A 14,702-nucleotide genomic window follows, 5' to 3' on the forward strand; every position below is an offset into this window, starting at 1 on the left:
CTTTCATCTCCCAATATACTCTTTATAAATGCCCACACCTCTACATAGCATCGAGACTGAACTAGACCCTAATTGTTGCTCCAGTCTCTTCTCTATCCAGTCCCCTATTATATTCTATATCATAGCCATGTCAACTGCCAGCAATTCCCAAAATACGCTATGCTCACTTACCTCTGGGTCTGCACATACTGTCCTTTAGGTGGACCTCTTAGACCCCATCTATCTTGGCCTAACACCACCTGGCCTTTTAGGTCTCAGTTTAACTGTCACTTTCTCCAAGAAGCTTGCCCCAATCTCTCCCCTTCCCATACCAAAACTGGGTTGGGTCCCTCGCATACTCCCCTAACATTTTAGAGCTTTCATGTACCACGACACTCATCACACTAACTGAAATTGCATGCTTCTAAGTCTGTATTCCTCTCGACCCACATACACACTTTAGGAGTTTAAAAGCTCCTAAAGACATTTAATTTCAAAAGAAAAAGTATTCATCGTTTTACTTTACTGAGTAAAGTTTTTAATCTCTATATTGGTTCACCCATGTTTTAAGCACTATGGAAATCAAAGAGGTAAATATTTTAGTACTACATTTTTGAAAGTAAAGTATGTGTCTAATTTCACAGCAGGCAAACAAAATCTTTTTCCTCTGGCCAATTAAAAGAAGAATGGAGTACAAGTTTAAAAAAAAAATCAATACACAGTTCTACAGAATTTGTCTTATTTTACTTACAACTTCAATAGATGTTTATCCTCAGAAAAAGTCATCTGAAAAGTTATGTTTAAAAAACCCACCCAGGAAGCAGGATCCACACCTTTCACCTCTCACAAAAATCAACTCACGCTGGGTAACAGATTTAAACCTAAGGAGTGAAACTATTAGAATTCTAGAGGAGGATGTTGGAAACACTCTTCTAGACATTGGCCTAGGCAAAGAATTTATGAAGACCCCAAAGGCAATCACAGCAACAACCAAAATAAATAAATGGGACCTGATCAAATTAAAAAGCTTCTGCACAGCCAAAGAAAACGGTCACAAGAGCAAACAGACAACCTACAGAATGGGAGAAAATTTTTGCATGCTACAAATCCGATAAAGGGCTGATAACCAGAATCTACTTAGAACTCGGGAAAATTAACAAGAAAAAATCAAACGACCCTATCAAAAAGTGGGCAAAGGACATGAACAGAAACTTTTCAAAAGAAGACAGAATAACGGTCAAAAAACATATGAAAAAATGCTCAACATCTCTAATCATCAGGGAAATGCAAATCAAAACCACAGTGAGATATCACTTATCTCCAGTGAGACTGGCCTTTATCAAAAAGTCCCAAAACAATAAATGTTGGCGTGGATGTGGAGAGATAGGAACACTCATGCACTGTTGGTGGGATTGTAAACTAGTGCAACCTCTGTGGAAAGCAATATGGAGATATCTTAAAGAGATACAAGTAGAAGTACCATTTGATCCAGCAATCCCATTACTGGGCATCTACCCAAAAGACCAAATGATACTGTATAAGAAAGACACCTGCACCCGAATGTTTATAGCAGCACAATTCACAATTGCAAAGATGTGGAAACAACCCAAGTGTCTATCAATACATGAGTGGATTAATAAAATGTGGTATATGTATACCATGGAGTACTATTCAGCTTTAAGAAACAATGGTGATATAGCACCTCTTGTATACTCCTGGATAGAGCTGGAACGCATTCTACTAAGTGAGGTATTCCAAGAATGGAAAGACAAGCATCACATGTACTCACCATCAAACTGGTATTAACTGATCAACACATAAATGCACATATAAGAATAACATCTATTGGATGTTGGGCAGGGGGCAGGGGGGAGGCGGAGGAGGGAGGAGGGGACAGGTATTTGCATACACAAAGAGTGCAATGCGCACCACCCGAAGGATGGACATATTTGAAACTTGGACTTGGGGGTGAGGGGGGGTCAAGGGCAACATACGTAACCTAAACATCTGTACCCCCATAATATGCTGAAATTAAAAAAAAAAAACCCACCTAGTTTTGCTAATCAAAATTTTGTTACAACAAAAACTCTCATCTTTTTCACTTTTACCAATTTAGGGCAGGGGATTAACAATGAGTCCAAATAATCATCAATTTATGATAGCAGCTATAATTCTAGAATATCCTTTATAGAAGCGTGAAACAAAGGCAAAACCAAACAGACAAAACATACAATTTTTCAAGCTATATTTAAGATCTGACACTCCTGAACTGCAAGTTCGAATAAGCCCAGTCATTTAAAAATTCTTGTTTCAGGAATTTAACCTCTCTAGCTATTGTCTGATACAATTTATTCATTAACTAAGCAAAACCTGCGACTAAGAGCTTAAAAATTCCATACTTTCCTCCCTACCTTAAAGAAAACTTCTCTGATGAAATGACAAGATAACTATTTATTTATTAATAGAAACACAAGAGCGAAATTAATTCCCAATGAAGGCTAAGCCAGAATGACTTCTGAAGTCCATTCAGCACTGGAAGGCTCAACTAGATACAACAGTAAGGTTATAGTGGCTGCAATTAGCATCACCATTCCAGTAGGAGGAGTGTGTTTCCAAGAAATCCGTTGCCTTCAGTATCCAAGTTAGAAATAGGTTCTCTGAATTTCATCATGTGAGCCTATCATATTCAGCCGACTATCAAAAAAAAAAAAATCCCAGTGGGTTTCTTTAGGAAACCTATTCAAAATTACAGGATTTCTAAAATTCCTCATTAGTCACTCTAAAAGTCCACATAAACAAATCCACTCAGGTAAGAGTTCAAAAAGACAGACACAAAAAGTAGGGGTAAAAAACTGCTTATAAATCAACATCCCAGTCCAACAAGTAGAATCTATTTTGCATAAACCCAGCCTGTTCTGTAAAACTTTTTCAGCAAAGCATTTAGGTTTCTTATTACATAATAATGCACTAGAAGTAATTATATACATTTAAATCTGTTCCTTTCATCTCCTTCAAGGACATCCTTATAAATAAAGATTGCACCTCAAATTTAGAAATTACTACAGACAAATTATTTCAGTTTTTCCATGTTCAAACACACATGTCTATGTCTGGGAGTCAACCTAGTATTACCTCTCCACACAAATCTTATATAATAACTTTTCTAGCAACAAACCTATCAATAATGTTACATGTCGCTCACACTGGTCATTGGCAAAGTACAAAATAAAAGAGCAAACAATCTTTTCTTTCAAACCTACATTTACTATTTTACTATCAAGGTATTAAGAACCCAGAATTCACTTAAATAACCTTGAACCAGTTTAGGCATAAATATATTAAAAACAAACAAAACAGAAGAAAATCAATCTCTGGTAGACAGCACCAAACATCACCTAAAGCAGCACAATCAATAAAGGTTATAGAAGATAACCAATAGGTCATTTCTTCCTCGAAATCTACATGACCACACTTATGCACAGAATACTGTATTTGGTATCATAATGGGATGTGAAAAAACAGATAATTACTTCTGCTTTCCCACAGAAAAATGTACCATCTCATTCTGGAAAAAAAACATCACTACGTAACAGTTGAATACGCACCCAAAACAACAAATAAAATATTATTCAAACTGGCTAGCAGAAAAGCCAAAGACAAAATAGGAACATGGAATATAAGTGGCCCTGGGTCCTCACTGTCCTACTTTCAGTAAAAAGCTGTAGTTAAATATTAATAAGATGGTATACATGAAAAGACTCTGGAGAAAAACATTTCTTGATGTAAAATAAATATAAGACATGACCAAAACCACAGTTAAGTTCAAGGATAGTTCATTTGTTCAATATCTTATATTCAACATATACAGTAGTAATACTAGGCCAAGATCTTCAAGAAACAGAACAGTGCTCTGAGCATATAGAGAAAGCAGTTTTACATTCCACAGTGCAATCATCACCGTTTGATTCCAAACAGGAATCATCACCTGTTATCCTGAATGATGGGATTAAAACTCGGCAAACCTCCATTATACGTTCTCAATTTTACTTGCCAGCCCAGCCTCCACTTCAAAAATCAGAGAAAAGAAAACTGACCACCTGGCATCAAATGATAATAGTTGGGCTTTAATTATGAAAACTACAACAAACTGCAATAGAATCATTTCATCACACCTGAACTCCAGAATCTAACAGCGTTCAGGAAAGCAGCTGATTAGCCATAGGGGGCAGCAAAGTGAAGAGTGAAATGTAAATAGCAGGAGGTGAAGTGAGGGCAGGAAATGTTAATAGGCCGGGTAATGAGCCATGAGTATCAGAGAGAAAGGACAAAGTCTCAATTAATGAATTAAATCAATAGACAGATAATGCTAAACCGGTGATTCTCAACCCTGGCTGCGCATTAGAATCACCCTAGGAGCTTTTAAAAATACATACAACTGGATTCTACCTTAGACCAATTAATTTACAATCTCTTGGGGGTGGGCCCAGGTACTGTTTTTTTTTTTAATGCTCTCCAAGTATACAGCCAGGATTGAGAACCAGAGCGCTAAACACATAAAAATAGTCTCTATCCCCAGCTTTTTACAGTTTAAAAAGTGAAGCACAAAAATCAATTATTTCCCAAATGTATTGTTTTTGTTGATAAAGCTGTCTTTGAAACCCAGAGAGGCAATAACTCATTAAATACTAATTCATCTTTGTGATTTTTCAAGGGAAAAATGTTATTCTTGCAGGTGAAAATGATTACACTGAAGTTGAAAGGGGTTAAAGAACTAGCCCAAAGCATTTGAGAGGCACCACGGATGCAGGAAGACAACTAAAGTCTACTATGGTCCCACAATTTAACCAAATACATTTTACTGGATTAGCACTTTAATAATGGCCACTTCATAAAGTAATCCAAAACTGAATTAAGAATCAGGGAATATAATAAAATGGAGATATGATCCTAAAAAGGAATACTGAAGATGTTAAATTAGACTACAAAAAGTTTTTCCTTCATGTGAAGACTAACAATGGACACTGTATTTACCAACTTGTCTAATAAGTATATCCTAAAAATGTAAAAAAAATTTTTTTAAATAAATCTTCCAGAAGACATATGATAATGCTTCCAGAAAATAGTCTTAAAATGACTAATATGTTATATCCTGTTGTAAACATTTTTCTTAACATACTCAGATAAATCTGAACTCTTCTTTAGTGCCATCTCAACTACAAAAAGGGGTTTTGTGTTTAGATGGAATGATACTAACTTTGAGAAAATCTATAAACCTTAAAAGGTGAGTAGTAGTGTTTTCCTCCAACACAAAACACAATATTAGGCCCGTGTTCTTGCTTCACAATTACCTTAAAAGACCACATACCTCAAGAAAATCAACACATTTTTCCCCCTAAAGGTGAGCAAGGCACTTCAATCAGCACCACTGTTACTGACACCTCAATACCTCCAAGGGGACCCAGTTTCTAAGAATGGACCAACAAAGAATCTGAGATGCTACTTGGGAAGTTCTTTACCTAATCTGAAGGGGACCTTCAATCTCAAAACCAGTTTCAGTCCATTCTTGCTATTTAATGGCTGTCCCCTATGGGGAATACACATCAAAACAATTCTACTGGTTAATTCGATTTCTTCGCTTGGTAAAAAAAAAAATCTTACTACAGCTTGTAATACTTCAAAGAGTCTGACTTTACTATATTACCATTTCTACACTCATGCTGAAAAACATTACAGCTTCACCTCACTTCACATAAATCACATCTGAAAACTGATAAATAAAATCATACTTTAAATACAACACTAGGAAAGTTTACCATTTTAGTAATCCTATTAATAATCCTTCATTTTAAAAATATTTTTAATCTAGATTTTCATATATCAAAAAGAATGAGAACTAACATTCTTTGCCTATTTTTAGGCACTTAAATTATTTCACTTAATCCCCACAAGCCTGGGGAGATTGAAGGTATTATCCCCATTTTACAGATAAGGAAAATGACTCAGAAAGATTAAAAATTTACCTTTGACCCAGGACTAACCTCAGGGACCCAACTCCTTCTATCACACTGCTTCAAATTTACATCAAAACAGGTTAAACAGCAAAAAAACTGAAATCATTTAACCTAGGTCCCAGTGTCAGCTGCAACAGCACCCACGTAAGTAACAACAGGGCTGAAACTAATCTGTAACAACGGAGCTGAAACTAATCTGTTTAGGCCTCGACTTTCTCATCAGTAATATGGGAATAATATTGGTCTTGCAAAAAGCTGCTGAGATGACCTAATAAGATACAATGTTTTTAAAAATACATTGAGCTGTGGATTGTCACACAACAGCATTACCTCATTAGGTGTGAAAAAGCAGATAACAGGGGTTAGGGGTTACACATCTTTGGACTGCTTCACATGTCATGAACAATACTGTTTTGTAATTTAAAAACAAAGAAAAAGATAAAATAATTTTAAAATGCAAAAGTTACATAAATGTAAGGTGTCAACTACATTACCAAACCAATGCTTCCAGAGTCTTAAACAGAATAGGCTACACAGATCCCATTGTGAATAATAGATTTTTTAGAAGTTAAAAGTTTCCTAATTGTTGGTTATCAGATGAAAAGTTTAAGGTAGAAAAAGTCCTATGCTAACAAATTCTAAATATAGAAAAAATGATTGATAAAATGCTCCTAATTTTATTTTCTAATACCTAGCTCTCAGGTAATACAGCAGCTTATAGAATTAACATAACGTGAGATAAAAAGGTGTTTTGAAAAAAAAATTTTTGAAGCTTTACAATATAAGGCAGTTTAATCTTCAAGACCCACATAACAGTTTCTCATTTTAAAAGAACTTTTCAACAAGGTTTGTTTATTAAATACTTTCTACAATAAAACAACTTATTCTGAACATTTTTGCCATTAAAATCCTGTAACCTACTTACTAAACGATTTTGCTCAAATAAACTTCTTACAGATGAAAAGGCTGGATTATTTTGTTAATCCTTACTCATAGTATGCTTTGAGGAAAACTAGTTGGCACCTTTCCAGTTCAGACCCATGTGGACAAAGTGTAACATAAGCAGGCTGGTATAAACACTTGAAAGATCTTGGATGCCCCTAGATATCTGAATCACTCCACGGTAAGATTATATTTCAGAGCAGAAAGAAAAATTCTCTTTCATACACATACTAAAGGGCTTTCCACTGTTTTTTGTTAAGGCCACAAATGGAAAAAACTACTACTGGCAGAAAAAACACAACGCTGTGGTATCAAGTACACTGCCAAAGTACCAAATGAAGCAACTGAATGTATCTGGAGTAAAAGTAGTTTTTCCTACTAGTGTGTGATCCAAGTGAGGGTCTTATTTCCTCAATAACATTTGGGTAAATTTATCCTGAATATATAACTTTCCTTATGAGAATACTATATTTTCATGGAAATATCTAGAATTAACATAAAGTTCTAATTTATTTTTCTCTGCTGGTGACAAAATACTATAAATAAAACATTTATGGCACCTTCAACTTGTTGAACCATACGTCATGTAACTTAGGTGATTACTGACGCTATGCATGTTTTTGCCAGGCTTTTAAAAGCAAAATGTGTCAAAGCTGCATCTCCTAGCTTGAAACCAACCATATGTTTAATATTCAATTATTTTTATTGAACCATAGTAAATAATATTAACAAATATTAAGGCACTAGAATATCTTACTAAAAAGTAAATTAAATACATATGAAAGAAAAATGCCAGCACCAAACCTTCGAACTGCAAAAATAATGACAATTTAATGAAAAAAATAGCATAAAAAACTATAAGGTCTTAATTAGGTATAAAATTTAAAATCTATCGATAGCAATTCAATGTCCTAATAAATAAGATGATATTCTTTTATAGCTATGACATCACTCAAGAATTAAAGTCTTGGCAATGCCTACCATTGTGGTCTACCATTTCCCCATGTAAATGGTAACAATTTTTGTATTCTAAATGATTTATCAAATGATAAATGCCATAGCACAGACTAAACATATCTTAAAACCTCTTTCCAAAAGCCAGTCTGATTCTGACTGTGGGATGTCCTTGACTTATCAAGCACCTCAAGAATCAGGGCAGTGTAGGGTCTGAATGGGGTTCTGGAGCTATTGTAAATCAACTGTGATTTGATCTGGGGTTTTCTTTAGACTCAGAAGAGCAGCTCAGTGGCATGTAAATACAGTATTCCTACATTTGCCAAACTAAGGCTGGATCCATAGGCCCAAAGACAAATCAGAACCAGATTGGCCTTGAAGGGATGCTGGAGCTTTTTCAAATGGATTGAAAAATCTGCTGAACATTTATCTATTTTAGTATGAACCTTTAATTTCCTGGCCTTACAAAACAGATGATTTAGATGTCTATCAGGTTTCTATTGTTGCAAAAATTTTTTAAATGTCTAAGAACATTATCATCTTGTTCCATGATGATTTCTATCTCATAAAAAGCAAAGATATTGAAAGCCTAAGATTAAAAGTTAGTAATACACAAAGAATAAACTACAACACCAGGAAACAACTTATTGAAAATCCTCTAAACCTAGTGGGAAAAGTGAGCCAAAAGAAGTGCCAAGTTCTCCTGCAAGGCACTAGGCACGGATACCAATTTGAATTACTGTACAAACCTACAAAGTCCCTGGAATCACTGCCTGGCAAACTAAGTTACCATTCCATTACGAAGAAACATTATCTACTCCTTAATACTTCCAAATAGACAGCGTGTATCATCTCAGACAATAGAATATTTTAACTCTTCCTATTCTCTGAGCTAAAGGATAACATTTCAACCTAACGATGCCGCAAATAAGATACTACACTGGTCAGATTTTCAGGCTTTTTAAGTACAACTAAAGGCCAGCTAACTTGTAACCGTTGTTTGCCTTCGGATTCCCGATTTGATGACTCTTAGGAACAATCAATGGGGAAATGGAGTTGAGAAGAGGGTGGGTGCAGACGGCTTTATAATTGGGAAAGTACAGGACTAGCTAAGAGTGGCCGAAAAGAGGAAAAGACTCCGGAAAGTGAGGGTCGGAAGATAAGTCCGGTTGTTAAAGCTACACCAGGAAAGGGCAAGCCTGAGGGAAGAGCGAAGAACTCCACCTCGCGGGACGCACGAAGAGTCCCGGTAGGAAGGGCCGGTTAAGCAAGCGCGCAGGTGGGGAGGGGTGTTGGCCTCCCCTCAACTGGGAAGAGTTAAGGTGAATTAGGGAGGAGTGAGAAAAGAAGCAAGACTCCTCACATCAAACCTGTTTGCAAAAGGAGAGGGGGGGCAAGGCATCGTGGGGAACACACCACGCGTCCCAACTGGGCAGGAGAACGAAGCCCCAAAGGAAATGGCTCTGCTGGCGCAGAGGCAAGCGGAACCAGCCCCTGCGCTCGCTCTCCGGGCTGCGCCCTCGGAGGTTACCTTTGAGCTGGGGCAAGGGGTGCAGCTCCGCCTGGCTGCCCTGGCTGCGGAACTGCGACGAGCCCTGGGAGCGCTTCTGCCTCTGCGCCTTGCGCACCGATTTCCGGGTGAAGCCGTCCACTTTCTCCGAGGCCGAGATGGCGGCGCTGGCAGCCCCCGCCGGCGGCGACGAAGACGACATCTCCGCGGCCCTGGCGCTTGGCAGCTCCGGCTGCTGCTTGCAAGGCACGGGCAGCGGCGGCAGGAGGAGGAGGGGGAGAGGCGCGGAAAGCTCGCGCCCCTTCGCCCCAGCCCCACCGCCCTCCGGCTCCGGGACGCCGCCGAGCTGCTCCTCGCCACCCGCCGACGCCTCACGGCCACATCTCAGCGCCCGAGGTTCCTGGTCCCCGCCGCGCGGCGAGCTCCCGGGGCTGACGGAGGGAAGGGCGGGGGCGGAGGGGGGTGAAGAAGTTGTTGACTCCGGGCGCGGAGGGCGGGTGGAAGGGAGCCCGAAGTTTAGACAACTGAGGCGAGGGCGCGGGGGTGCAGACGCCGAGCGCGCCGCTCGTCCCTTCCGCCCCGGTTGCCAGCCAGCCGGCCGGCCAGCACCTCAACGGCCGCTGCCCGCGCAGCCCGCCCTGCCTGGAGCCTCCTCCCGGGACGCTGCCATTGCAGGTCCCCTCGGAGCCGCAGCCGCGGTGCCCGCTCTTCCCGGTCAGGGCCGGCCCCTCATCGCCCGGGGCCGTGGCTCGCCGCCCCGGCCCTCCGCGTGCACACCCTCGCTCCTCTCAGCAGTGAGCGGTCCGAACCCCTCCCCCGCGCGCCCGTCGGCCGCCCACGGAGAACCCCCGGTGAGCGACCGCTACAACTTGAGAAGGTGGTTGGTACAGGAAAAGGGGGAGTGTGTGTGCGTGCGCGCGCGCTAAGGCGCGCGGCCCGGGGGAGGGGCCTCGGGGGGCTGGGGAGGGAGGAGTTTGACTGACAACTTCCGCGGGGTCCCGCCAGCCTCTCGGTGCTGCGGAGGGGGTCGGGGGCGGGAAACCATGCCAGCTCCCTCAGCCAATCGCAGGGCTAAGCGGCTGGCACGGGATGAGGCGTGGCCTCCTGGGCGGTCTACCTAGTGTTGGGAGCTGGGCGGTGAGACAGAGTGGGGCGTGGCTGCGTGACGGACTTCGCCCACAGCCAATCGTAAGTGAAGGAGGCGAGCGGGGTGCCATCTGCGTCAGTACAGTGTAACAAATCTCTTGGGAAGGAGGGGAAGTGCCCCTCCACCAGCGGGCACTTTTGCACGCCTGCGCGGCAGCTCCGGCTACAATTGCTCTCCTGACAGCCGACGAGAAGACCGGAAAACTAGCGAGGGGGAGTTCAGAAAGCAAAAGACAGCGCCCCTTCCCTTTCCTCTCCCTGCTGGCCAATGAGGAACTGAAGCGACTGGTGGGGACCCTGAGGGCTCGGGCGTGAAAGAGCGCCAGGTGTCACGTCACTGAAAAGGGGCGAAGCAAGGCGGGTGGGCCAAGGAGCTGTGGGATTGACCGGCGAAGGAGCCCGGGGGAAGGCGAGGACGTGAGCTCGTCCAATCGTTTCGCGGTACCGAACTCCTGGGCGGGTCTTGGAGCCCCACTGGCCCCAAGCCGCGTAATTAGTAGTTGCGAAATAAATTTGTAGCTCTCTGTGGTTAAGCACCGCAGCTGCCTGAGAGCTGCTCCCGCGTGGGGTTTGGGCAATCTACTACTTCAAAGAGTTCTGCAAGTGCACGCCCTTCAAAAAGAGGTTTCTCGTTCCCAATTTAGTATTCTGCTAATTTTCAGTCCTCGTTGAGCCCAAGGCCTTCAACTACTGCAACGGGAAGAGTATGAGTTCACTGATCAGTGGTTTGTGGATTTGGAGGCTTGCCATGTACACTTACTGGGATCTTTTCTTTAGAGATTCCATCTAGACTTTAAATTTCTTTAGGACAAGGACTAGTCATAGTTTTTTGTGCAGTGCTTTCCATTTAATGATAGTTAATAAGTAATCTGAACAGTCTTGTCTCCTTTTTCGCAGGTGGACCCAAATCTGCCGTTCTCTCCCTCAAGCTCCAGACCTTTTTCCTTTCTACATAATGAACATAGTTTACATATATTTAAGCAAAGCTACCTGATGCATATGTACAGAAGATTCCAACTTAAGACAAAAGCATTTCCTCCTTCAGATTCCCTGGGTGGTGAAATTGTACACAATCCTCCCAGTCAAGGAGGTTCAAACCTCAGCAGCATCTGTGACGCTTTCTCTTTCTCATCCAGTCATCCTCCAAATCGTGTTAAATCTACCTTCACAAACATTCAAAACTAGGCCTTCCTCCAAATTTGTACAACCAACCGCCACACATAGTTCAGGGCTTTCAAACTCACTGCCAGATCAGTCTTTTTAAATGCCACTTTTGTCTCATCTACACGTTTGAAGAACCACCTAGTACCTACAAAATAGAGTCCAAGGCTTTCTTCAATCTGATTTCCCAAGTGTAAATCCTTCCATGTGTCTACACACACTCTTTAGTTCAGACACATCATTCTACATACTGATCACCTAAAAGTAGTTGTGGTTCCTCGACACTTAGTCTTTGCTGTTCCAACACCTTGAAATAATCCACTTTTTTTCCATCTTGTTGAAATCGTTCTTCAAACCCCAGCTTAATCCCTATCATCTATGAAGCTGTTCATGACAATCCAGCCAGAAGTGATGTCTCCCTTCTTCTATTCCTATGGTATTTATTGTCCACATCACTCACTGTCATCACATACTGTGTGAGATGGCAGTATGCTCTTTCTCCCCTGAAGATTTGTAAACACCAAGAGAACAGGAACTCGGGTATTTACACCTCTGTAGTCCTCACTGAGCACAGGATAGATGTGCAGTACATAACCATCAAATTTTTAGTTCTCAGGGTTTCTGAAAATGTGATTATTGCATTACCTACATCAGAATCCTCTGGGGTGTTTATTTAAAATGCAGATCCCTGGACCTCACCCTCGACACACAGGATCAGAACCTCTGGGAAAAGCACTGAGAAATCTATGTTTAATAAGCTCCCTAGGTTATTCTTGTGTACACAAAAGTTTGGAACAACTATTCTCTAGTCATCTGGATGTTATTAAAAATAGATTGTAAATGTCTAGATTTCATGAGTAGTACTATTTATAATAGAGATAATTTACGTAAAATAAGGGGAGACATAGCAGAAAGCAAACGAATCCAATAAAGCTAAAATTCATACTGGAATATGATAGATAATAGATACTGGAAACAAGTGGTTGGGAAGTTTGGAACCAACAAAACTACCTGGGCTTTGTCTGAAACAGCTTCCTGGGGAAGAATTTTAAGCACAATTTTAAATAAAAATGGAGTCAAAACCTGAAAAGAGAGAATGGTATTCTAGATTCAAGTCACCAAACATTTTAGGGAGGAAAGAATAATAGCCCAAGGATCAAAAGGCCTGACTTTATATTAATTATCAAAAGTGTGATCCTGTCCAGTCACTCATTCTGTCAGAGCCTTGCTTTCCACATTTGTACCTCAGAAAAAAATAAATGAACAGCCTTCTTCACAGAGTTGGCATGAGTTTTAAATGTGACACGTGAAAAAAAACAAGGAAATGAAAATTATACAGATGATAATTTTATACATACATGTATTGATCAAACATTTACTTTCCATTCACTGTCTTGAGTAAGTACGGTATCTAGGTCCTAGACAGTGATTCGATTACTAAGAATTATCTAACAGAAAACTGCAAAATATCGGCACTTAACTGTGTCCCTGAAGCAGGAAGAGTGTCTGATTCCATGCCATAGAATTCCAACTCCTTCCCATATGTGAAGATCCTGGATAAAAAGCAATTCAGAGGCCAAGACTTCATCACCAGCAAATTCCTTGGATTGGTTTGTCCTCACATGACTTGACTTCTTTAGTTCATAAACATGTATGCTTACTGATCTTATTCTTTTGCTGGGAAAAATGATTCATGCAACAATAATATCCCCAATATCAAAATCACGGTTGTTTAATGATTTTAGAGTACATCAGAGAGAGCGTTCTTTTCAAATCGCTGTGAAGTTCTCTAAAGCCTATCCAAGCAAAGTTTTGACTGTCAACATTCTCTTTCCCAAAGTGCTCCAATACAACACCAGACCAAAGTGCTTTATCTACAGAATCAAATAATAGTGGTATTTTCCAAATTTACAAAAATAAAACTTCTCCTGTATATCTCTTTTAAAATGTTTGATTCTTACTACCACTTTACTAGAATCTAAATCAATATAGTATCTGATTTATCATAAAATATGTTAATTTTCAGTGCCTCATTTCTCTTTATTTAAATATGTTCACATTGTTTAAAATTAAAAAGGAGTTAAAAGGGTAACAGGAAAAGTCTCACTCCCACCCCTGTTTCCCAACATCCAGTTCCCCTCTTGGATGGCAACCAAGCTATCAGTTTTCTTATATTTGTTTCCAGAGATATAATTTGTTTAAGTGTTTGTGGCTTAACAAATTCACATTTTAAGAATCTGCATGAGAGTGTGCCAAATCCTAACCACTAGACCACCAGGGAAATTGATATTGTTAAAATGTCCATACTACCCAAAGCAATATACAGATTTAGTGCAATCCTTATCAAAATTCCAATGGCATTCTTCATAGAAATAGGAAAAAAAAATCCTAAAATTCACGTGGAACCACACGCACAAAAAAGAAGGCTAAAGCAATACTGAGAAAGAAAAAATAGGAGGCATCGCACTTCCTGATTTAAAATTACAAATTTTAAATTACAAATCTATAGTAATCAAAACAATATTGTACTGACATAAACACAGACACATAAACCAGTGAAACATAATAGAGAGCCCAGAAATAAATTCAAACATGTACGGTCAACTTATTTTTGACAAGGGCATCAAGGGAACACAATGGGAAAATGATAGTCTAATAAATGGTGCTGGGAAAACTGAATTTCCACAAGCAAAAAAATGAAATCGAAAATGAAAAATGAAATTATCTACACCATACACCAAAATCAACTCAAAATGGATAAAAGACCTAACTGTAAGACCTAAAGCTGTAAAACTCCTTGAAGAAATCATAGGGGAAAATCATTGCCTTGGCAATGGTTTTTTGGATATCATGCCAAAAGTTCAGGCTACAAAAGCAAAAATAAATAAATGGTACTATGTTAAAATCAAAAGCTTCATGATCTTACTAAGTATTTGCCATTTTCATTTTTTAAGAAGAACAACTAAAAAGCTTCTGCACAGCAAAGGAAACAATCAACA

General features: G+C 40.0%; 1 protein-coding gene across 2 annotated transcripts in view; it reads right to left on the reverse strand.

Moving 5' to 3' along the window:
* The window catches only part of PPP2R5A (protein phosphatase 2, regulatory subunit B', alpha), a 62,743-nt gene extending 52,406 nt beyond the window's left edge, over positions 1-10,337 (reverse strand). For both annotated transcript variants that reach the window (XM_012638360.1, XM_012638361.1), the window contains exon 1: positions 9,418-10,337. In XM_012638360.1, coding sequence (XP_012493814.1) covers positions 9,418-9,598 — 181 coding nt within the window. In that variant the 5' untranslated portion in view covers positions 9,599-10,337. The remainder of the gene's footprint in view (positions 1-9,417) is intronic.
* Positions 10,338-14,702: the final 4,365 nt, after the last annotated feature.

The sequence above is a fragment of the Propithecus coquereli genome, unplaced genomic scaffold, assembly GCF_000956105.1.
Source record: "Propithecus coquereli isolate 6110/MARCELLA unplaced genomic scaffold, Pcoq_1.0 Scaffold129, whole genome shotgun sequence".
NCBI classification, from domain to species: Eukaryota; Metazoa; Chordata; class Mammalia; order Primates; family Indriidae; genus Propithecus; species Propithecus coquereli.